We start from the raw sequence: 26,071 nt of genomic DNA, 5'->3' as shown, positions 1-26,071 counted from the left end.
GCCACTTAGAGGAGTGTGGAGTCCACCCCTGCCTGCCGCGTCCCCCCCTCCGCTGCAGTTCGGGGTGGGGGGTGGGGGGTCTGATTAAATGGATTCCAGTTCTCCTCTTTGATCAGAGCTGGTGAAGAATAACAAGCAGAGGGCTGGCCTGTGAGGCAGACCCACAGACTAAGCCACGTGAGAGCGCAGCCAAATGCTGGGGAAAGACTGGCAAAGAAAAAAAAAAAAAAAAAAAAAAAGGAGGAGGATGTAAGTGAGGGACAGGGGAGAGGAGGTGTTGGCGAGGTGGGAAGGCAAGACTAGTGATAGCAATCAGACGGCGACCTGAGAGTGTGTGTCTGTGTCTGAGGGACGAGTCAGACTGAGAGTGGAGAGCACAGAAAAGACACAGAAGAAAGAAAAGAAAGAAAAGACAGAAAAGACAGAGAAGAAAGAAAAGACAGAAAAGACAGAGAAGAAAGAAAAGACAGAAAAGACAGAGAAGAAAGAAAAGACAGAAAACACAGAAAAGACAGAGAAGAAAGAAAAGACAGAAAAGACAGAGAAGAAAGAAAAGACAGAAAACACAGAAAAGACAGAGAAGAAAGAAAAGACAGAAAACACAGAAAAGACAGAGAAGAAAGAAAAGACAGAAAACACAGAAAAGACAGAGAAGAAAGAAAAGAGAAAAGACAGAAAAGACAGAGAAGAAAGAAAAGACAGAAAACACAGAAAAGACAGAGAAGAAAGAAAAGACAGAAAACACAGAAAAGACAGAGAAGAAAGAAAAGACAGAAAACACAGAAAAGACAGAGAAGAAAGAAAGAGAAAAGACAGAAAAGACAGAGAAGAAAGAAAAGAGAAAAGACAGAAAAGACAGAGAAGAAAGAAAAGACAGAAAACACAGAAAAGACAGAGAAGAAAGAAAAGACAGAAAACACAGAAAAGACAGAGAAGAAAGAAAAGAGAAAAGACAGAAAAGACAGAGAAGAAAGAAAAGACAGAAAACACAGAAAAGACAGAGAAGAAAGAAAAGAGAAAAGACAGAAAACACAGGAAAGACAGAAAAGAGAAAAGACAGAAAAGACAGAACACACAGAAAGGAAAGAAAACACAGAAAAGACAGAGAAGAAAGAAAAGAAAGAAAAGACAGAAAAGACAGAAAACAGAAAACACAGAAAAGACAGAAAAGAAAGAAAACACAGAACAGACCGAAAAGACAGAAAAGAAAGAAAAGACAGAAAAGACAGAAAACACAGGAAAGACAGAAAAGACAGAGAAGATAGAAAAGACAGAGAAGAAAGAAAAGACAGAAAAGACAGAGAAGATAGAAAAGACAGAAAAGACAGAAAACAGGAAAGACAGAAAAGACAGAAAACAGAAAAGACAGAAAAGACAGAAAAGAAAGAAAACACAGAAAAGACAGAAAACAGAAAGGACAGAGGAGAAAGAAAAGAAAGAAAAGACAGAAAACAGAAAACACAGAAAAGACAGAAAAGAAAGAAAACACAGAAAAGACAGAAAACAGAAAAGACAAAGAAGAAAGAAAAGACAGAAAAGACAGAAAACAGAAAGGACAGAGGAGAAAGAAAAGAAAGAAAAGACAGAAAACAGAAAACACAGAAAAGACAGAAAAGAAAGAAAACACAGAAAAGACAGAAAACAGAAAAGACAGAGAAGAAAGAAAAGACAGAGAAGAAAGAAAAGACAGAAAAGACAGAAAACACAGAAAAGAAAGAAAAGACAGAAAAGAAAGAAAACACAGAAAAGAAAGAAAAGACAGAAAACACAGAAAAGAAAGAAAAGACAGGATGAGTGAGATAGAAACCCACTGACTGAGGAGCACCACTGTGACACATACAGACACACCAGAGCAAGAGTACATGCACAAAGGTCTGAACACACACACACACACACACACACACACTGACAGACAGACAGACACACAGACAGACACACAGACAGACAGACACACACACACACACACACACACACACACACAGACAGACACACACACACACACACACACACACATATATAAGACTGAAGCGTTCTACTGCTTTTGGTAGAATTATTCAACATTGTGTTTAGCAGTTGGGTTATGTAATAATCAGTGTTGTGCAAGTTACTTCCAAATTGTAATCCATTACAGATTACTTGTTACTGTTATTTAACCCATAAAGGCCCCAGTGCGACTTTTGTGGCAGTTCACAAATGAATGTTTCTCTATATTTACCAGGGACGCACCAACACTATTTTTTTCCAGTACTAGTACTTACCAAGTACTGATATGAGTACTTAAAGGCACGGGAGACTTTCATGACCAATTTTTCATCAGATCTGTCACACCTGAGTCATATCCTCAGTATCACGAATCCATAAGTCTTTCTGTGATTACTCACCTGAATCTCTTGCATTACGGTGAACAATTTCGAAGTGCCACCCACCATAAACAAACCATGTGTTTACAAACAGAGCCGGGAGGTCACTCGGGCATCTTCGGAATTTTGTCGCGACATGCATTGTGGGAAACGCCTACTACAGCTGCAGCTTCTACAGACACGAGGCGGAAACAGCAGGAGCTCCCTTCCCTCTGTGCATATTCCTCCAGCTGTTTCCGCATTTCAGCCGTTTCCGCGCGTTTTTTTCATCCATATAATATTATATGGTCGCGCTGCTGCTGTCGCTGTCAGGCTTCGCTTCCCACAATACACATTGCGAAAAAATTCCAAACATGCCGAACTTGATTAGAAAAGCCTTACAGTACTGCGTTACAGCAAAAAGTAATCTGTTACAAAAGTAATGCATTACTCCCAGCACTGGTAAAAATCCTGTAAGTGTCCAGAAGAGCTTCACATCCAGTGAGTCAGCATCTTCACAGATGCGAACAGAGCGAAGTCGCCCACCCACACAACCTGATGCAAAATACGCATTGTGTGATTTTATACGTTGTTTCAACAAATAAGCAAACACAGAATAATACACCGTTTGTGCGTGTTGAATACAGTGTGAGATACAAATCTGAATAAATTTGACAATCCCCTGAACACATGATGTTATGTCTCAGGAGAGATATCCAGTGAAATCAGTCTTGAATAAATCCATAGAAATGAGACCGGAATATGAATAAAAATGAGCAACTGAGCTATTAGTTCCAATTAAATGTCTTTAAAATGTCCCCGTTTTGGAATGTAAGCTAAGTGGAAGATGAACAATAACAACAGGAGGCGTGTTGGCGAGGCGCCGGCTAACCTGTACTCCAGGGAGAAGCGGGTGAGTTCAGTTCCGTTGTAGATCCATTTGAACTCCAGAGGCCAGCTGCCCTCCGCCATACAGGTGAGGACCAGGCGGTTCCCCTCCAGGTGGACCTGGGTCTGAGGGGGGTCCATCTTAAAGTAAGGAGGGACGTCATCTACTGGACAAACGCAAAAGGAAAGGAAAGGAAAGGAAAGAGAGAGAAAGAGAAAGAGGGGGGGGGAGAGAGAGAGGGAGGGGAAGAAGAGAGAGAGGAAGGAAGGAATGAGAGAGAGAAAGAGAGAGAGGAAGAAAGGAAGGAGAGAGAGAAAGAGGGAGACAGAGGGAGGAAGGAAGAGAGAGAAAGAGAGAGAGAGAGAGGAAGGAGGGGGGAGGAAGGAATGAGAGAGAAAGAGAGGGAGGAAGGAAGGAAGGAAGGAAGGAAGGAGAGAGAGAGAGGGAGGGAGGAGAGAGAGAGAGAAAGAGAGAGAGGGAGGAAGGAAGGAAAGGGATAGGGATGAAGGAAGGAAGGAAGAAAGGAAGGAAAGAGAGAGAGAGGGATGAAGGAAAGAAGGAAGTAGAGAGAGGAAGGAAGGAAGGAGAGAGAGAGGAAGGAAGGAAAGTGGGAGGGATGAAGGAAGGAAGGAAGGAAAGAGAGAGAGAGGGAGGAAGAAAGGAAGGAGAGAGAGAAAGAGGGAGACAGAGGGAGGAAGGAAGAGAGAGAAAGAGAGGAAGGAATGAGAGAGAAAGAGAGGGAGGAAGGAAGGAAGGAAGGAAGGAAGGAGAGAGAGAGAAAGAGAGAGAGGGTGGAAGGAAGGAAAGGGATAGGGATGAAGGAAAGAAGGAAGTAGGGAGAGGAAGGAAGGAAGGAAGGAGAGAGAGAGAGAGAGAGGGAGGGAGGAAGGAAGGAAGGAAAGAAAGAGAGAGAGGAAAGAAAGAAAGAAAGAAGGAAAGAAAGAAAGAAAGAAAGAAAGAAAGAAAGAAAGAAAGAAAGAAAGAAAGAAAGAAGGATGCAAAGGCGGTGAGTCAGTGTACATAACCTGGGTGAACACTCATACAACACAATAGTAGAAATCCACAGGAAATGAGCAGAGTCAGAAACAGCTATTTCCATTTTTCTTTTGCACTGATTGGGAACGTGAAGGTCAACAGAACAGTCTGCCAAAACGCACACGGAAGAAGTTGTTACTGCAAAGCAGCTTACTCTTTTATTTCAAATTGAAATGCGCTGGCAAAGAGGTAGAAGAGCAATTTGTGCTGCAGAAAAAGTGTAAATGAACACTTCCATACCTCTGAAACAGTAAAAGAGGACGGAGAGAGAGAGAGAGAGAGAGAGAGAGAGAGAGGGAGAGAGAGAGAGAGGGAGACAGCGAGGGAGTGGGAGATGGAAAGAGGAGGGAGGGGGAGAAGACAGAAAGCAGATGGAGAAAAATATAGTGGTGATTGTACACACAAAAAAGAACGCAAGCGAGCAGTAGAGTAGAGGAGGGAAAGAAACTAAGAAGCCATGGGGGGGTAGTGGGGGGGGGGGTGTTCAGAAAACCCAAAGTTTCCCAGCCTTAAAGCCCCTCCTCTGACAGGATGACTTATGCTCTGTGCCTCCCTTCATTTATCTTTATAGTTCCCTAATGCAGCCAGATTATACAGGCCCCATCCGCAACGCTGCACACAGCCAGGCCAGCACCGCCACCCAAACCCACAACCCAGAACCCACAACCCAGAACCCACAACCCAAAACCCAGAACCCACAACCCAAAACCCACAACCCACAACCCAAAACCCAGAACCCAAAACCCACAACCCAGAACCCAGAACCCAAAACCCACAACCCAGAACCCAAAACCCACAACCCACAACCCAAAACCCACAACCCAAAACCCACAACCCAAAACCAAAAACCCACAACCCAAAACCCAGAACCCAAATCCCAGAACCCAAAACCCAGAACCCAAATTCCAGAACCCAGAACCCAAAACCCAAAACCCAGAACCCAAATCCCAGAACCCAAAACCCAGAACCCAAATCCCAAAACCCAGAACCCAAAACCCAGAACCCAAATCCCAGAACCCAAAACCCAGAACCCAAATCCCAGATCCCAAAACCCAGAACCCAAATTCCAGAACCCAGAACCCAAAACCCAGAACCCAAATCCCAGAACCCAAAACCCAGAACCCAAAACCCAGAACCCAAAACCCAGAACCCAAATTCCAGAACCCAGAACTCAAAACCCAGAACCAAAAACCCAGAACTGCCTTTAAGGGGAGACACAGGCTCTGGGCCTGGCTCTGAAACAAAACACCTTCATCTGAGCTGATGAAAAAGCCATGATCACACATATTGATCTGTCTGCCTCAGCAGCCACAGGCCACACTGAGCCCACTGAGCCCACTGAGCCCACTGAGCCCACTGAGCCCACTGAGCCCACTGAGCCTGGGTGTGTGGAGCACTAATTAAAGCACCGATTAATAGATGCAGTAAGACGCCAAGGCCTGGAGGACCAGATGGTATGAACCAGGACTGTGAACCAGAACTGTGAACCAGGACTGTGAACCAGAACTGTGAACCAGGACTGTGAACCAGGACTACCAACCAGGACTACCAACCAGGACTGTGAACCAGGACTACCAACCAGGACTACCAACCAGGACTGTGAACCAGGACTACCAACCAGGACTACCAACCAGGACTGTGAACCAGGACTACCAACCAGGACTACCAACCAGGACTACCAACCAGGACTGTGAACCAGGACTACCAACCAGGACTACCAACCAGGACTACCAGCAGATGACGCACTGTCAGGGATGAGGACTGGAGACACTGCTTCACTCCTGCCATCCACTCTCTCTCTCTCCTTCCTTCCCTCTCTCTTTCCTTCCTTCCTTCCACTCTCTCTCTCCTTCCTTTCTCTCTCTCTCTTTCCTTCCTTCCTTCCTCACTCTCTCTCGCCTCCTCTCTCTCTCTCCTTCCTTCCTCCCTCTCTCTCTCGCCTTCCTTCCTCTCTCTCTCTCTCTCTCTCTCTCTCTCCCCCTTTTCCACACCATACCTAAGTTCACAGCTCAGATTTATGGCGGTAAATGCAAAGGAAGGTGCGGCGGCAGAGGGTGAATGTGAGGGCAGCCTGAGCGAGCAGGGAGCGGGAGACACAAAATTGAACCTGATTGAAACTGTAAATAAAAGAATGACTGTGCACCTCAGTGTTTCACACAAGTAATCATGCATGCGCTGTGTACGTACACACCAACACAGAGACAGTGCACGCATATAAACAAACCATTTACAGCCAGGTTTTCAAAATAAAATGCACTGACAGGTAGTTTTTCACGTCCTAATTTTGGTCCTATTTTTGGCCCTAATATTTGAGTAAAAATTCATTAATTATGAGATGGGTTAGAGCAAGAGTAAAATTTGCATGTGCATTTGCAAATATAAAACACATTTTTATATTATTTTACATTATTTTTAATATAAAAATCTGCATGTAACACGGTCAAAAGGACACGAAAATTACGTATTACTGTTTTTTTGAATATCTCTTTATTCTCTCACAGGTACATTTTAGGAATTGAACTAATTATACAAGGCAGAGTGTTTTGCAAAATGACCGCTGTTGCAAAATAATTCACGATTTATATACGTTTAACTGAGCAGATTCTGTATGTAATGCAAGTGGACACGATGGGTTACACACAAAACCTGAAATGAGACTGAGATTCATGAAAAAACCCCATGTCTGGATTAGAAAAATCATTAGGATCGACAAATTTAACACAGTGTTTTTATTTATAGTGGTATATAAGACCATTTACAGCCATGTTTTCAAAATAAAACACAACGACACCTAGGTAGTTTTTCACATCCCCAGTTTCGGTCCTGTTATTGGCCCCAATATTTGATTAAAAATTCATTAATTTTGGGATGGCTCAGAGCAAGAGAATAATTTGCTTGTGGGCCAGAGTGTTTCACAAAAATGACCGCTGTTGCAAAATAATTTGCAATTTAAATACGTTTAATTGAGCAGGTTCTGTATGTAACGCAAGTGGACACGATGGGTTACATACAAAACCTGAAATGAGACTGAGATTCGTGAAAAATCCACACATCTGGATTAGAAAAACCACTAGGATCATCAAATTTAACACAGTGTCTTTATTTATACTGGTATATAAGACCATTTACAGCCATGTTTTCAAAATAAAACACATTGACACCTATAGGTAGTTTTTCATGTCCCAATTTTGGTCCTATTTTTGGCCCCAATATTTGATTAAAAATTCATTAATTTTGGGATGGGTCAGAGCAAGAGTATAATTTATTTGTGAGCCAAAGTGTTTCACAAAAATCATCGCTGTTGCAAAATCATTTGCAATTATATGCATTTAAATGGGCAGGTTCTGTATGTAACGCAAGTGGACACGATGGGTGACACACAAAACCTGAAATGAGACTGAGATTCATGAAAAACCCACGTCTGGTTTAGAAAACCCACTAGGATCAACAAAATTAACACAGCGTTTTTATTTACAGTGCACTATCAGACCATTTCAAGCCATGTTTTCAGAACAAACGCACAGACACCTATAGGTAGTTTTTCATGTCTCATTTTTGGTCCTATTTTTCGCCCCGATATTTGATTAAAAATTCATTAATTTTGGGATGGGTCAGAGCAAGAGTATAATTTACTTGTGAGCCAGAGTGTTTCACAAAAATGGCCGCTGTTGCAAAATCATTTGCAATTTATATGCATTTAAATGGGCAGGTTCTGTATGTAACACAAGTGGACACGATGGGTTACATACAAAACCTGAAATGAGACTGAGATTCGTGAAAAATCCACACATCTGGATTAGAAAAACCACTAGGATCATCAAATTTAACACAGTGTCTTTATTTATACTGGTATATAAGACCATTTACAGCCATGTTTTCAAAGTAAAATGCATTGACACCTATATGTAGTTTTTCATGTCCCAATTTTGGTCCTATTTTTGGCCCCAATATTTGATTAAAAATTCATTAATTTTGGGATGGGTCAGAGCAAGAGTATAATTTATTTGTGAGCCAAAGTGTTTCACAAAAATCATCGCTGTTGCAAAATCATTTGCAATTCATATGCATTTAAATGGGCAGGTTCTGTATGTAACGCAAGTGGACACGATGGGTGACACACAAAACCTGAAATGAGACTGAGATTCATGAAAAACCCACGTCTGGTTTAGAAAACCCACTAGGATCAACAAAATTAACACAGCGTTTTTATTTACAGTGCACTATCAGACCATTTCAAGCCATGTTTTCAGAACAAACGCACAGACACCTATAGGTAGTTTTTCATGTCTCATTTTTGGTCCTATTTTTCGCCCCGATATTTGATTAAAAATTCATTAATTTTGGGATGGGTCAGAGCAAGAGTATAATTTACTTGTGAGCCAGAGTGTTTCACAAAAATGGCCGCTGTTGCAAAATCATTTGCAATTTATATGCATTTAAATGGACAGGTTCTGTATGTAACACAAGTGGACACGATGGGTTACATACAAAACCTGAAATGAGACTGAGATTCGTGAAAAATCCACACATCTGGATTAGAAAAACCACTAGGATCAACAAATTTAACACAGTGTCTTTATTTATACTGGTATATAAGACCATTTACAGCCATGTTTTCAAAGTAAAATGCATTGACACCTATATGTAGTTTTTCATGTCCCAATTTTGGTCCTAGTTTTGGCCCCAATATTTGATTAAAATTCATTAATTTTGGGATGGCTCAGAGTAAGAGTATAATTTGCTAGTGGGCTAGAGTGTTTCACAAAAATGACCGCTATTGCAAAATCATTTGCAATTTATATGCATTTAAATGGGCAGGTTCTGTATGTAACACAAGTGGACACGATGGGTTACACAGAAAACTGGATTGGAAAAACCACGAGGATCAACAAATTTAACACAGTGTCTTTGTTTCTAGCGGTATATAAGCCCATTTACTTTCTTATCCTTCTCAAAACCACACTCCACTCCACTTTCTATCCAGAACAAACAGGAGGTTGTTTCATTGCTTTGGGTCTCCAAATAATTGTTGCATTTTCCTCTGTTTTGCTTTGGATCGTGTGTTTTCTCATCCACACTTGCATGAACTTTTCCAAGTCGAACCCTTTCATACCCAACTAGCACTTGAAACTGATCCCAGCCTCTGCTCAAATGGAAGAGCCATCCCGTTTTTTTTTTTTTTTTTTTTTTTTTTCCCAAGGCACTATAGCTGCTGGAGTGGTGGCTTTGCTGTAATTTCATCCACTAGTAAATGCATTTGCACTTGACATATGTGCACGAACACACATACCCTTCCACACACACACATTCCAAAACCTTCACTTAAGCCCGAGCAAATGCAAAAGACGGACCAATTTCACCATTTTCAGGCCCGGCACATGGGGCTCATTGACTACATGCACTTAGCAATGTGGTACCATCAACAAACCACCATTAGAGATGTGCATGTGTTAAAAAAAAAAAAAAAAGCAGGCAGGAAATGATTGTCTCAAGCAAGAAATATGCATAATACCACATTACCTGTGTGAAAGAGTGAACGTAGGAATGGAATGTGCTCTAATCATCGCGTCAGTTACCTGCAGAAGTGTCATTTATGCGCTCAAATTCAGGTCTGACTCCAGCCGCCGGTCGGGTCATCCCTGATTATTACAACTCTGTGCTCATTGGTAGTCTGGACCACTTTGGACCACGGTTAACATTCAGAGGAAAGTGCAGATTTTTACAGAATTGCACCTGTTTAACCCTAAAAGACCCAAACATCCACCAGCGACCGAAGCCAACGACTAATTTAAACTGTTTAATACCTGTTGGTCCATTAATTCTATCAATACACGTAAATAATTGGTGTAAAATACAGTTTGTCATCTTTTCATGGTCGCCAGATGTGACCCATTCGGACGTTCAGAGGGTCTGTAGTTACCATGGAAACACCGGCATCTTCTACAACATTAATTCACTAGCTTAAGTTCAGTTAATGATTGATTTTGTTGAAAAAAATCACTTTTTTTTGGTAAAATAACCCTTAAGTTTAATCCACAAAAAGACCCAAACAGCTATAGCAACAAAAAACAAACTCTGTGCTCATTGGTAGTCTGGGCCACTTTGGACCAGGGTTAACATTCAGAGGAAAAGTGCAGATTTTTGCAGAATTGCACCTGTTTAACCCTAAAAGACCCAAACATCCACCAGCGACCGAAGCCAACGACTAATTTAAACTGTTTAATACCGATTGATCCATTAATTCTATCAATACACGTAAATAATTGGTGTAAAATACAGTTTGTCGTCTTTTCATGGTCGCCAGATGTGACCCATTCGGCCGTTCAGAGGGTCTGTAGTTACCATGGAAACACCGGCATCTTCTACAACATTAATTCACTAGCTTAAGTTCAATTAATGATTGATTTTGCTGGAAAAAAAACACTTTTTTTTGGTATAATAACCCTTAAGTTTAATCCACAAAAAGACCCAAACAGCTATAGGAACAAAAAACAAACTCTGTGCTCATTGGTAGTCTGGGCCACTTTGGACCAGGGTTAACATTCAGAGGAAAGTGCAGATTTTTGCAGAATTGCACCTGTTTAACCCTAAAAGACCCAAACATCCACCAGCGACCGAAGCCAACGACTAATTTAAACTGTTTAATACCGATTGATCCATTAATTCTATCAATACATGTAAATAATTGGTGTAAAATACAGTTTGTCGGCTTTTCATGGTCGTCAGATGTGACCCATTCGGACGTTCAGAGGGTCTGTAGTTACCATGGAAACGCCGTCATCTTCTACAACATTAATTCACTAGTTTAAGTTCAGTTAATGATATATTTAACTGAAAATGTCAATTGTTTTTGGTATAATAACCCTTAAGTTTAATCCTTAAAGACCCAAACATCCACCAGCGACCGAAACCATCGACTGATTTAAACTGTTTAATACCGGTTGAACCACTAATTCTATCAATACATGTAAATAATTGGTGTAAAATACAGTTTGTCATTTTTTCGTGGTCATCAGATGTGACCCATTCGGACGTTCAGAGGGTCTGTAGTTACCATGGAAACACCAGCATCTTCTACAACATTAATTGACTAGCTAAAGTTCAGTTAATGATTGATTTTGCTGAAAAAAAAATCCCTTTTTTTTGGTATAATAACCCTTAAGTTTAATCCACAAAAAGACCCAAACAGCTATAGGAACAAAAAAACATCTATTAATGTAAAATATTTAATCATTTCTGATCCACTAATCCTATCAATACATGTAAATAATTGGTGTAAAATAGTTTGTCGTCTTTTCATGGTCATCAGATATGACCCATTCGGAAGTTCAGGGGGTCTGTAGTTACCATGGAAACACCAGCATCTTCTACAACATTGATTCACCAGTAAAACCCATGGAGTTGGATAAATAAGTACGGTCATAAATATTAGTTTTAAGTTTATTTCATGATATATTTTACTGGAAAAGTCACTTTTTCTACAGTTTTCTCTGTTTCTGATACAATATCCTTCAACTTTACTTTGATTTTTTTATGAACATTTCCATGATCAGTGAATTAAACGTAGGAAAATGTTCGATTATCACTGAAAAATCACAAAATAGAGAGGATATTATCATAATAAATGGTGAAAAATCACTTAGAGGTTAAATAGTGAGAAAAAATAATTGGAAACTTTGGGTCTTTATGGATTAGTCGGAGCTTTTAGGAACATTTATATGATCAGTACATATAGGCACGTCAGATTTGTACTCAGCTTTTAAAGGAAGCATACAAGATTTTTAAGTTGTACTAACTTAATATACTTCTTTGTTATGTTAAAGGCAGAAATGTCTGTTCAAAATCAATATGGTATTAAGTTAAGACTGTTTTCCTTGTTTTCATTTAGACCAACTTAATAAAATAACGTATCAACTGATTTAAATGTGTGCATGTAACAAACTTAATTTTTTAAGCAGAGAAAGCTCTTGATTTTAAGCTGAACTTATTAACCCCATGAATCATTTTTTACAGTGTAAAATATGGAAAAATACCTGATTTTCGCTGGAAAAATGCAAAATACAAAAGATAATATTGTAATTAATGGTGACAAATCACATAAGAAATGTCAAATATAAAGGAAATACAACAGCTTAAGGTGTAAAAATGCTAAAGTTTCATATCAGGGAAACATCAGAATCCAAATGTCATTTCGTCCACAACTAAAACAATCGTCACTTCTGGACTTGGTGAGAACTTAAATGAAAGCTGACTGTCTCCACTGCTAAAAGGATATAGGGCCAATGCATCTGCACACTGGGCTCTGGGATCTAATGAGTTTCCAACAAAGAACCTCTTGTCTGACCCTCATTCTCTTCTTCCTCTTCAACACTGTGCTTCTGATCTTCTCAGAACCACTGAGGTCAAACCCATCGGACACATGTTTCTGACCTGTCCACTGCACAGAAATACTGGAAATGGACGCAATATGTCTGTTTATACACATGGATGCATGCTTATATTACTGTATAATGCAGATTTGTACTTATAACATGCACATATAAGAATAAAATATTCTGGTAGCATATAACATCAAACAGATTAAAAACAAATACAAACAAATGATTTTTTAAAAATACAGAGAGGAAAGAGCTGGGGGGGGGGTCATAGTGGGGCTTTGCCACATATGTGTTGACAATATCTAGTTTAAATATGGATATATGAATATATTACTATTATTATTATTATTATTATTATTATTATTATTATTATTATTATTATTATAGAGGACAATATAGAATATTATATGTATTTATATTATGTATGTATATGCTTTTTTGGTTTTTGTTTGTTTTTTACTTTTTATTAATATCTGAGATTGTTGATACTTGTATGATAATTTACAAATGGTATTATTATATTAGTGTATACAGGAATAAGGATGTGTTACTATTATTGTTGTTGTTGTTGTTGCTGTTGTTGTTGATGATGATATTATTGTTGTTGCTGTTATAATAATAATAATAATAATAATAATAATAATAATAATAATAATAATAATAATAATAATAATAATAATAATTATTATTATTATTATTATTATTATTGTTGTTGTTGTTGTTGTTGTTGTTGTTGTTGTTGTTGTTGTTGTTGATGATGATGATGATGATATTATTGTTGTTGCTGTTATTATTATAATTATTATAATAATAATAATAATTATTATTATTATTATAAGTACTGTTGTTGTTATTGTTAATTTGGTTGTTGTTGTATTGATATTCATAAAAAATAATAATTGCTATTATTTTTATAGAGGTCATTAGGAATACAGATTGGAAGTAAGAGTTTATAAGTTTTTACTTCTTCCTGCTCCGTTTCGAGCATGTTTAATTTAATTCATTTTTATTTTATTTTATTTATTTTCTTGTTTGTTTACTTATCAACCTTTACTGTATCATTACTTATATTTTGTTGGTTGGTTTTGTTTTGATTTCACTGTCTACATGTTCGAAAATAGTGTCCTATTGAACCCGGGTATTGATTCCTTTTTTCTTTTTTTTTTTTTTTTTTTTGGAGTAGATCGGTATCTGTATTGATGTATCCAATCCACAGTTTGTTAGTCAGTGTCATTAGAAAATCCATTGTATTTCCTGACAGCTCCATCGGACATGTCAGAGGTCTAGGAATCCATATCTGGAGAAAGGAAGTTGGATCTTGCTTTCCCACTGTAGAGGATTATGCTTCTGTCACTAATGTGTCAGGTTAATGTGTTTGCCTTCACAGCGGCGTCATCCTCGCTGATTTAATCCATAATTGGTCTCGGGTGTCATCTCCTTTTAGAGCAGAAGCATTGTGACTTCAGGGAACATTCGGAACAATAGAAGGACACCGACAGTCGACTCGTCTTCTAATTTCACATTAGCATTAAACCGCAAACAACAGAGTCCCGTCTACGCCATCCTCTTTTGTGTCAGGTTGGACTGTTACGATAGCAAGAAACGGAAGAAATGTACTCCAAAATTTAGCTCATCCTTAGCCGTTGACCTACCCATCCACCGAGTTTCCGCAAAATCTGGTTAAACTACTACGACAGCGTATTAGGGCCACGTAAGAAAATAAAAACGCATGCCGCTACAAGAATAGTCGTTATATTTCGAGAATGAAGTCGTAGTTTTAAAAACCTCACCATTTAACGAGAATGCAAAGAATGCAGTCGTACTTTTATGAGATTAAAGTCATAATATTTTGAAAATTTGACAGAGTTTCCGGTTTTACAGCGAATGCAACTTTCCCTTCTGTTGGACTGCAGAACTCACAGTAGAATCCTCACAGTTTCTTCAGAATCAACAAACCCAACAGTTCTGGTGGAAACACCGACAGTCCTGCAGACGAACGCTTTGTCAGTTTTTCCTCCAAAAAAGAGGAAATTTGCTACAAATTGGTTCGATTCTCACGATGAAACCAAGCCAAACATGTGCAAACTCGCTTCAAAGTCCTTCGACTAATGATAATGTGTTGATGGTGGGCGGGGCTAACAGACTCAGTATTTGGCCTTTGTGCGTAAACTTCAAATGAAGGTAGAACTTCACCAAATGTTCCAAGATCTACATTATTCACTGAGTGGGTACGACTTTATTTTCATTATATTATGACTTTATTCTCAAAATATAAAGACTTTATTCTCGTTTAATAATGACTGTTAAAACTACGACTTTATTCTCATTATATAATGACTTTATTCTTGTTAAATAATGAGGTTTTGTTTTAAACTTCAACTTTATTCTTATTTTATAGAAACTTTATTCTCGAAACATAACTTTATTCTCGTTAAATAATGACTTTTTAAAACTATGACATTATACTCATTATATAATGAGTTTATTCTAGTTAAATAATGAGTTTTTTTTTTTTTTAATTATGACTTTATTCTCATTATATAATGACTTTATTCTCGAAATGTAACTTATTTTCATAAAATAATGACTTTTTTAAAACTACGACTTTACTCTCATTATATACGGACTTTATTTTTGAAATACAACTTTATTCTTGTTAAATAATGACTTTTTTTAAACTACAACTTTATTCTCATTATATAATGACTTTATTCTCGAAATATAACAACTTTATTCTCATTAAATAATGACTTTTTTTAAAACTACGACTTTATTCTCATATGATGACTTAATTCTCGAAATATAACAACTTTATTCTTGTTAAATAATGACTTTTTTTTAAAACTACGACATTATACTCATTAGCTAATGACTTTATTCTCATTAAATAATTATTTTTTTTAAACTACGACTTTATTCTCATTATATAACGTCTTTATTCTCAAAATATAATGACTTCATTCTCGTAGTGACAAGTCTTTTTATTTTCTTATGTGGCCCTAATACACCGTCGTAAACTCCACACAGTTCCTGGTTTAAAGCCAAACTAGCCAAACTAAAATGACTACTGACTCTAAATGTGACAGGAAATCTTTCACACACGTTTCACCTTTGAAATAAATTGAGCAATTTCTGGCAACCCATATTTAATTTCTTTTCAGAGATCTTTGAAACCCCAGTAGAACATCATGTACTCACTGCAGTATTTGGAGTGAGTTCACAGAATACACACATCAACGAGAATTTGAAGAACATCATTGACTTGACAACTTTAATAGCTCGTCGGCTCATTTCACTTAAATAGAAAGACAGAAATCCTCTGACATTTAACCTCTGAATTAAAGACCTTATGAACTATCTGACATTAGAGAAAATCAGATATACCGCAAGAGACAATGCAGTTAAATTCTATGCAGTGTGGCAGCCTGTATTATTATATATTAAAAAGATGGACACAAACAATTTCTCATTGTAACTAAGGATATATATACATTTTTTATTTTATTTTAATGAATTATTTGTATTTTATGTATTCATTCTGGATGTGTATGTTTATATATTTTTGTTGGAGTATGAGGTACATCAGGGTTGGTCCATAACTATGTTGTTATATTTTATATACATTCACCTGTACAGTTATGATTATTACAATATAAAAATTCAATAAAAAAACTTTGTAGAGAGAAAAAACAAAACAAAACAAACTACAGACAGATGGTCCTAGATTCCTTGTCTTCCTAGTTTTATGACACTCATCACCCAGAAAACAACAGTATGACTCAGTCTGTGAAGGAGCATAAAGCAGCCGGTGTTCATATTATGTTGGTGACCTCTTGTGGTCGTATGAATCATGTTGCAATAATGTTATGAAGTCGGATCCAACCTTCGAAGGAGGCACTGGGGATACGACAAAAGGATGTGGAGATCAGGAGCGCTCATGTACCAGTTCCAACCAGTGGTAAATGCTGAGTTTTTATCTTTTTTTTCTATTTCCCTCAATCACACTCGAACCTTAACCCATAAAGACCCAAATGTCCTCCTCCGACCAAAACCATCTACTGATCTAAACTGTTTAATACCAGTTGATCCATTAATCTTAGCGATACATGTAAATAATTGTTGTAAAATACAGTTTTTCATCTTTTCATGGTCATCAGATATGACCCATTTGGACATTGAGAGGCTCCATAGTTACCGTGGAAACACCATCATCCTCTACAATACTGAACTCCAATTAAAATCCATGGAGTTGGATCAATAACAGCGGTCATAAACATTTGGTTTGAGTTCAGTTAATGATATATTTAACTGAAAAAGTCACTTTTTTAGTTTTCTCTATTTTTTGGTATAAAAACCCTCAATTTTAATTTATCAAGACCCAAACAGCCATTGGCGACCAGGACAATCTAAAATGATGTAAAATATTTAATCATTTCTGATCCACTAATCCTATCAATACATGTAAATAATTGGTGTAAAATACAGTTTGTCATCTTTCATGGTCATCAGATATGACCCATTTGGATGTTCAGAGGCTCCGTAGTGAATGTGAAAACACCATCATCTTCTACAACATTGATTCGCCAGTAAAACCCATGGAGTTGGATCAATGACAGTGAATGGAGACATTTTTTTTATGTTCAGTTATTGATGTATTTTACTGAAAAAGTCACTTTTTCTTCAGTTTTCTCTGTTTTTTGGTATAATAACCCTCAAGTTTAACCTATAAAGACCCAAACAGCCATTGGCGACCAAGACGATCTAAAAATATTAAAAATCATCATAAATAAATTATATGATTATAGGATGAATTAGATGATTATAAATCATCGTAAAATATTTAATCATATCTGATCCACTAATCCTATCAATACATGTAAATAATTGCTGTAAAATACAGTTTTTCATCTTTTCATGGTCAACAGATATGACCCATTTGGACGTTCAGAGGCTCTGTAGTTACCGTGGAAACACCGTCATCTTCTACAACATTGATTTGCCAGTAAAACCCATGGAGTTGGATCAATGACAGTGGATGGAAACATTTTTTCATGTTCAGTTACTGATATATTTTACTGAAAAAGTCACTTTTTCTTCAGTTTTCTCTGTTTTTGATATAACCCTCAACTTTACTCTGATATTTTATGAACATCTACATCATCAGTAAATTAAATATAGGAAAATACATGATATACACATGAAAAAATGTAAAATAATAAAACATGTTTTTGGTGGTGGTTCATGGGGCCCAGTATTTGTGGGGGGCCCATAGAACAGTGGAAGGGGTCCAGTGGATATAGGCTAGAAGTTGTGAAAATTTCGTGTAAGATCTGCTGTATAGCACTGGCATAGAAGTCAGGAGTCGGATGTTGAAAGAATGTTAAGTTTCAGGTTTTTTTCACGCTAGCCTAAGTGATGTTATGTATGCTGCCCCCACACCCCGACAGATCGACAAGATATTGAATTTCATGAAGGGTCCACAATGTTTACCTCTCATGGGGCCCACAATTGGTAGCAGTATATGTAATTTTTTTAGACTTAGATAAGCTTGAGTGATCCACAAGGGAAATTACTTTTTCACAATAGCTCTGTTGCACACAAAAAGACTAGCAAATTAGCAAAAACAAAAAAGCACTCGGAGAGCGCAGACCTCAACCAAGGAAAATTAGCCCCACCCCCAGTCACCACCAAAATTTAATCATTTCTTCCTTGTGCCAGTATCAACATCAACAATATCCTCCAAATCTGTCCATAACTTTTTGAGTTATCTTGCTAACAGACAAACAAACTCAGATGAAAACATAACCTCTGTTGAGATAAAAAGGAAAGTAAGTGTGATGAGATAAAAGTAATAAATAACACTGGTCAACAACAAATTTATTGTTTAAGTTTTTTGAGCTGATTTAGGATAATTTTGGTGTGCTGAATCCAAAAATCGCATCACACAGCAGCCATATTACAAAGAATATGAAATATGAATATGAATATGAAAGAATTTTGTATCATATGATGTGAAAATGCCCATAAATGTAAGCAAAAATGTTCAAAAGCCAATATGTAGCACAGTTCAGAAAGTTGACCTGATTGAGCAAAATGAATGTGATTTTTGGATTCAGCACACCAAAATTATCCTAAATCAGCTCAAAAAACCTAAACAATAAATTTGTTGTTGACCAGTGTTATTATATTTTGTGAGAAGATCAAATTTTTCAAAATCAAATTAGCAAAAAAACCCTGACCTGATTGAGAAAAACAGATGTCATTTTTGGATTTAGCGGTGCAAAATGGTCCTAATTCAGTTGAAAAAACCTAGACAACTTGCAAAAAACATTTTTTTGGAACCCAGTGTAATACTAGAAAAGCACTCAGAGAACGCAGACCTCCACCAAGGCAGACCAGCCCCCCCCCCCCATCACCACCAACATTTAATAATTTGTTCCTTGTGCCAGTATCAACATTTCCTGACGATTTCATCAAAATTCGTCCATAACTTTTTGAGTTATCTTGCTAAATTATAAATAATAAATTCGTCCATAACTTTTTGAGTTATCTTGCTAACAAACAAACAAACAAACAAACAAACAGAGGAGGTAATAAATAGTGTCCACAAATAAAGCAGAAAACAATACAAGATTTGCACATGCACAAATTTACAGCATTTTTTCTGCAAATTCGGAGTATATATGTTTTGGGAGCGGTTGGCGGACAATCTCTTCAGTTGCGTGAGTCTGAGGAAATTGTTGCACACATGTAAGTATAGGACCATCCATCCAAAAAGAGACCGTGAACTCAACCTAAGTGATGCAGTTTGTTTTCATCCTACTGTAACACACAGGCTTCACAGTGTCAGTGCAAGACTTCTTTTTTTTTTCCAGAAGAAACAGGGCTAGAGCGATGAAGAAGAGGAAGAGCAGCGCGAGCGAACAACTGTCATGTCTTCAATTTCAGTGATGAACGAACAGACAGTGGTGGGTCTGTCATACCCCCGCAACATTCAAATCCAGAACGGGTAGAACAGGGGTGTCAAACATGCGGCCCGGGGGCCAAATGTGGCCCGCCAAAGGGTCCAGTTCGGCCCCTGGGATGTTTTTGCCAAGTGCAAAAATTCCACAGACTTGAATTGAATTAAGCAAAAAAAATGTAGCTTGAATTAAGGAAAAAATCTTGAATTAAGCCAAAAAAAATCTTCAATTAAGTAAAAGAAGAAATCTTGAATTAAGCCAAAAAAAAAAAAAAAAATTCAATTAAGTTAAAAAAATATTCAATTAAGCCAAAAAAAAAAAAAAAAAAAAAAAAAAAATCTCAAATTTTGGAAAAAATCTTAAATTAAGCCAAAAAAAAAATCTTCTATTAAGTTAAAAAAAAAAAATAAATAAAAATAAATCTTGAATGAAGCCAAAAAAAAAAACCTCTTCAATTCATTTAAAAGAAATCTTGAATTAAGACAAAAAAAATCTTCAATTAAGTTAAAAAAACAATCTTGAATTAAGCAAAAAAAAATCTCCAATCAAGTAAAAAAAAAAAAAAAAAAAAAAAAAAAATTGAATTAAGCCAAAAAAAATCTTCAGTTAAGTAAAAAAAAAAAACAAATCTTCAATTAAGCCAAAAAAAAAAGACAAAAATTTGGAGTTGTCATCATTTCTAGGTTATTCTGTTATTATTTTTCTTCCCTGGGGTAGAACCTTCTGGGCTAGGAATTCCTCCTGCACCGTCCATGCACAGAGATAAAAGCAAAAGAAAGCAGGTCAGCGAGGGCCAAGGTAAGACCAGAACTGACAAGGGAGGAACAGGAGAGCTTTAATATGGCTGCTGTGTGGCAGGTGCCCCCCCTTCCCAACAGTACCACCGCAGCCCATTCACCACAGATATAAAAACACCTTATTCTAACCTGACAGCTGAGGTTGAATGGTGGCATGGCTCCAGCCGGGTCCCCTGCTGCATACACAGAATTTTAATGGCCGTGAGACAAAGACCACAGGCACCGGGGCAGCTTTATAAACCAAGGCCCATTGTGCTCCCCATTGCGCCATTCTGGCACGCAATCACACAGACACTGTTCGCATTCTGCTTTTGTCTTGTATTCTTTTTTCGCTCGCTTATTTTGTATCTCACCTCCTTACCCCCTCATCTGCTCCGACAGCGGGGGAGCTCTTTCTGCCCTCTGTTTTATCCTCAGGCACCTGTGTTTGAGCCCTGGTAACCACATCCCACCGCTCTGGCACAACTGTATCGCTGACATGCAGTGATAAAGTGGCGTCCGTGACTGTTGAATCATTCGGAGGTCTACTCTGTTGTTATCCACACTGCTCTTTTCCTTCACTTAACACACTGCAATATCTTGTTCTTCCTACCTCTCTCCGCCCAGACACACGTACATAGGGATGGGAATCGCTAAGAGTTTAACGATTCCGATCCCATTATCGATTTTCCTTATGGCGCAGGTGTCAAACTGTCAAACCTGCCACCAGACGATAGTCTGGTTTTGTCTGTCTTTCATGTTGTCTGTTATTTCCTGTTGTATTTTGTTAAGTTTCCCTCGTGTGTCTTGTCTGGTGTCTTTACTTCCTTTCCCTGATTGTGTTCACCTGCTCCTGATTACCTGACTCCGCCCTAATTTTTTCCACCTATGTCTCGTTGTCTTCCCTCCCTTTTGTGTATTTAAGTCCTGTCTTTTCCCCTGGTCAGTCGCCAGTTCGTAGTTTCCTTGTGAGTTACCTACCAGCGTTTTGATCCCGTCCGTCTGTCTGCCTATCTGTGTTTGACCCGGTTTGCCATCTCGTTTTTGCCTATCTGCTTTATCCCCGTCAGTTTTGTCTGCCTCATTCTGACCTCCTGGTTTTGATCTCCTCGCCTGATTTTTACAGTACGTGAGCTAGCCTGATCCCTATGTCCTGTTGCCTGTCTGACTGCTTTCCCGTGTATGACCTGTTTCCGCCACTGACCTCCCTCTGCTTCTCCCTAGTCGGGGTACCGACGCGTACTACCGAACCGGACGGAGGGTTCTTGTCCCCAGTCCAGACTCCTAACCCGGAGAAGAACTCAGCGTCCATTGCTCTCAAGATTTTGTTCATAATCATATTCATTGATCTGTCAGTGAGCTGGTTGTTTAATAAACACTGTGAACTTTTACATCTGTCTCTGGGTCCTGCATCTGGGTTCAGTTTTCGTACTTTGAGCATTACATCAAACATGCGGCCCGGGGACCATGTCCGGCCCGCCAAAGGGTGCAGTCTAGCCCTTGGGATGAATTTATGAAATGCAAAATAGATATTAAGAAATGAACAATGATTTTAGTTCAGGTTTCACATTCAGATTAATGCTGCGTTTGTACTACGTCAGGTATGACCAAAGTCCGGCCAGGGGGCCAATCACGGCCCGCGGTCAGATTTTATACAGCCCACAGCTTGGGTTTTATATTGTATTATTTATGGCCCGCTTGGACTGTTGAACCGAGTACAGGGTGGGGAAGCAAAATTTACAATGAACATTTAGTTGTTTTTTCTCAGCAGGCACTACGTCAATTGTTTTGAAACCAAACATATATTGATGTCATAATCATACCTAACACTATTATCCATAACTTTTCAGAAACTTTTGCCCATATGAGTAATCATCAGACATATTTTGTCTTTTTTATTGTAAAAAAAAAAAAAAGTTAAATTACACAAAAAAGAAATGTATATTTACGGACTAGCCTTCAAGAAAAAAATTTGAACAACCTGAACAAATATGAACAATCTGAAATGTCTTAAGAGAATTAACCCTTTCATGCATAGTGGTCACTACAGTGGACAGCTATTCTACAGCTCTTCTCTTGTATATTCATGGATTTTGTTGTTCTTTTCATTGTTTTTTTTTTTTTTTTTTTTGTTGTTTTTTTTTTTTTTACACATTTCTTTATTAAAGTTTTAAGACACTACATGTCTTTTCTGACATGAATTGGTAACATTGTGTAGATCTCTCCTGAGGATAAACCCCCAGAATCACAAGCCTTCCCCACAGTTTTCACACAATTTATCAGTAAATACATGTTTCTGTGCGTCAAAAATTAAACGTGTGGTGTCCAGCTGAGCGGATATTTTTGCAACTCCATGAAAAATAGGTTCATAAGATTTTTTTTTTTTGTCATTATTACTTTTTTTTATGTATTTAAAAAATATATATATATATATATTTTTTATTTATTTCATTTTATTTTTTTATTTATTTTTCAGAAGAAAATTTTCTATCACATTGTTTTTTTTCCATGCCTAAAGAGGAATAAAAACACTCAGGAAAAAATTTTGATTAAGGTTCTCATAATTCGTGCATGAAAGGGTTAAGTGTAATTGCACTAATATTCTCCCTGTTATTAAATGTTTTGTGTTTTTGTAGATCCACTGTGATCTGTATGTTGTAATGAACATGTGAAAGTGAGAAGCTGAGGCTAAATAATGGCATAATTGTTAAAATTGCACTTTTTTTTCTTAATAAAGTTCATTTTGTTCATGGTTCAAGTTTTTCATATTTCTTTAAAGGATACAGGGTGGGGAAGCAAAATTTACAATGAACATTTAGTTGTTTTTTCTCAGCAGGCACTACGTCAATTGTTTTGAAACCAAACATATATTGATGTCATAATCATACCTAACACTATTATCCATACCTTTTCAGAAACTTTTGCCCATATGAGTAATCAGGAAAGCAAACGTCAAAGAGTGTGTGATTTGCTGAATGCACTCGTCACACCAAAGGAGATTTCAAAAATAGTTGGAGTGTCCATAAAGACTGTTTATAATGGAAAGAAGAGAATGACTATGAGCAAAACTATTACCAGAAAGTCTGGAAGATACTATTAAAGAAGAATGGGAGAAGTTGTCACCCGAATATTTGAGGAACACTTGCGCACGTTTCAGGAAGCGTGTGAAGGCAGTTATTGAGAAAGAAGGAGGACACATAGAATAAAAACATTTTCTATTATGTACATTTTCTTGTGGCAAATAAATTCTCATGACTTTCAATAAACTAATTGGTCATACACTGTCTTTCAATCCCTGCCTCAAAATATTGTAAATTTTGCTTCCCCACCCTGTACATGAATCATAAAAGGTTCCAAATGCAGTTTCTCCTTTCACCTCATGGTGGCAGCACCACTCTAACTCTATCTGGCTCTACAACCTCACCGTGAACCTTTTTCGCTAATTTCTAACCACGGTGCCTGTAAATAAAAAAGCGAAAGTTGACAGTGAGGGCCGCCGCTTCCAGGAGAGATAGGAATTACAATTTTTTTTTCACTGAAAATCGAGGCAATTATGTTTGCCTAATTTGTCAAGAGACTGTTGCCTTGTTTAAGGAATTCAATGTAAAGAGACACGAGCAGACAAAACATGCTAACGCATACGACAAGCTAGCAGGGAGTGAGCGTTCTGAAAAAGTGAAGCAAATTCCAGCTGCTTTAAACTCACAACAGTGACTCTTCATGTGAACCTGGGAGTTAAATGAATTTGCCACCGAGGCAGGCTACCAAGTTGCCAGGTTAGTTGCCTATAACTGCTGGTGTTAGGTACTTGTAGATGTGACACAAAATATTACTTTTTGAATGATTTTGTGAAAGACAAGAGTAAGAGTCATATGTTTTCATCTTAAACGTTAACAGACTTTGCATTACTGAGTAATATATGAGTAATGATTACTCATATAAGTCATGTTTAAAATGAATGTGGGGTTAAGATTTGTATCAACTTGGAAGTTTAAGATACTCCACACAGTTTGTTTGATGTTATCTGACTCCAGATGTGAAAGGAAGGCAGATTTTTTTTTTTTTTAATTTGTTCACACCTGAGTGGCTCAGATTTGGTTACATTGCCATTTAAAAAAACGATATTGTGACAATGAAAATAAAATTGTTGTAGAACAGCGCATTTATATGTAAGTTTTACTGTTTAAAAAATGTCTGAAGGGACCACTGGCCCCTGGCAATATCCACATTATCAGATCTGGCCCTCTTGAAAAAAAGTTTGGACACCCCTGTACTACATGGAACCAGCTCGACTCAGTATTCCTGGAGACCGTTTCCATTACAGGATACTACTGACTTTCCAGTACCTGGTCGTCATAGCGATGTGGCGTGTTATTTCCATGTTGTCTGTTCAGAAAGTTGCTGAAAACTCACTTGTTGCGTGTTGTCTCGTCTGAATTTTTACGTGGGCCACCAAAGACCGACCATGGTGTAGTTTTGGGCTGTTATCATGTGAATTAACGTACCGCTGTATTTACTGTCCACACTCAAAAAAATAATTAAGCCAAAAATGTTGACTTTATGTATTTTAATTACATGTAAATTTTCCATGTAATTTTATTACATAAGTTTAATGTAAAGAGTTGCATTTAATACAATGTTTTTTCTATCATATTGAGTCAATATGAATAAATTAAATACCTTCAGTCAGATTTGCTTTAGTTAATGCAAACTTTTACATAAACTGTGTTTGACTGTGACACTCAGCCTTTTTATGTGATCTAGTAAATAAAGTTGACTTTATTTGTTTAGATTCACTTTATACGAAGCATATTCACATTATGTTTGACTTTTTCGAATAAATAAACTTGAAATTTCATATATTTCAGTTACATTTTACTTTAAAATATTACTTCATGTTTATTAGAGCCAAGAATCATTTTTTTGAGTGCACTTCCACATCAGTTTTTTGTAAAACGGCGGGTCACAGACAAAACTGTCTGACCAATCAGTGGTCTGCAGTGTTTACACGTCATGGTTTAGTATCTGGTCCCCAGTCCTGGAACCTCAGCGGAGGTGATACCAAAAAAGTAGTACCGGGTATCAGATTCCAGGTCCTTTTTCGTAACGGAAACACAAAAAGGCCGAGTCGAGCTGATACCACGCAGTAGAAACGGGGCATAATTCAATCTCCAGTGGGTCAGACCAGTAAAATACTATCATAATAATCTATAAATACTCACAACTCCACATTTTTCTCTTTGTAAATGTAAATATTTTCACGTATTTACACTAAAACAAAGTATTATTTCACAAAAAAAATGTGAATAATCTGAACAAATGTGAAGAACCTGAAATGTCTTAAGAAACATAAGTGCAATTTTAACAATATTCTGCCCGATATTAAATGTTTTGTGTGTTTGTAGATCCACTGTGTCTGTATGTTACAATGAACATGTGGAAATGATATACTGAGACAGAATATTGTTAAAATTACACTTACTCTTTCAGTTTGTTCATGTTATTCACAGTGTTTGAAAGAATAGTTTGTAGATGTAAACTTTTTCATTGTTTAATCTTACATTTTTCACTGTAAAATATAGAGAAAAGTTTGGAGTTGACATTCTATCTATCTATCTATCTATCTATCTATCTATCTATCTATCTATCTATCTATCTATCTATCTATCTATCTATCTATCTATCTATCTAT

At 37.4% G+C, this 26,071-nt stretch overlaps 1 protein-coding gene across 1 annotated transcript in view; it reads right to left on the bottom strand.

The window, feature by feature from the left end:
* The window catches only part of sdk2a (sidekick cell adhesion molecule 2a), a 432,880-nt gene that overhangs the window by 199,037 nt on the left and 207,772 nt on the right, over window positions 1–26,071 (bottom strand). Inside the window, 1 exon segment of the mRNA XM_030142001.1 lies at window positions 3,232–3,394. Coding sequence (XP_029997861.1) covers window positions 3,232–3,394 — 163 coding nt within the window.

This window comes from Sphaeramia orbicularis, chromosome 8 (assembly GCF_902148855.1).
Source record: "Sphaeramia orbicularis chromosome 8, fSphaOr1.1, whole genome shotgun sequence".
NCBI classification, from domain to species: Eukaryota; Metazoa; Chordata; class Actinopteri; order Kurtiformes; family Apogonidae; genus Sphaeramia; species Sphaeramia orbicularis.
The sequence above is the reverse complement of the archived record's forward strand: the minus strand, read 5'-3'. Positions and strand labels throughout refer to the sequence as shown.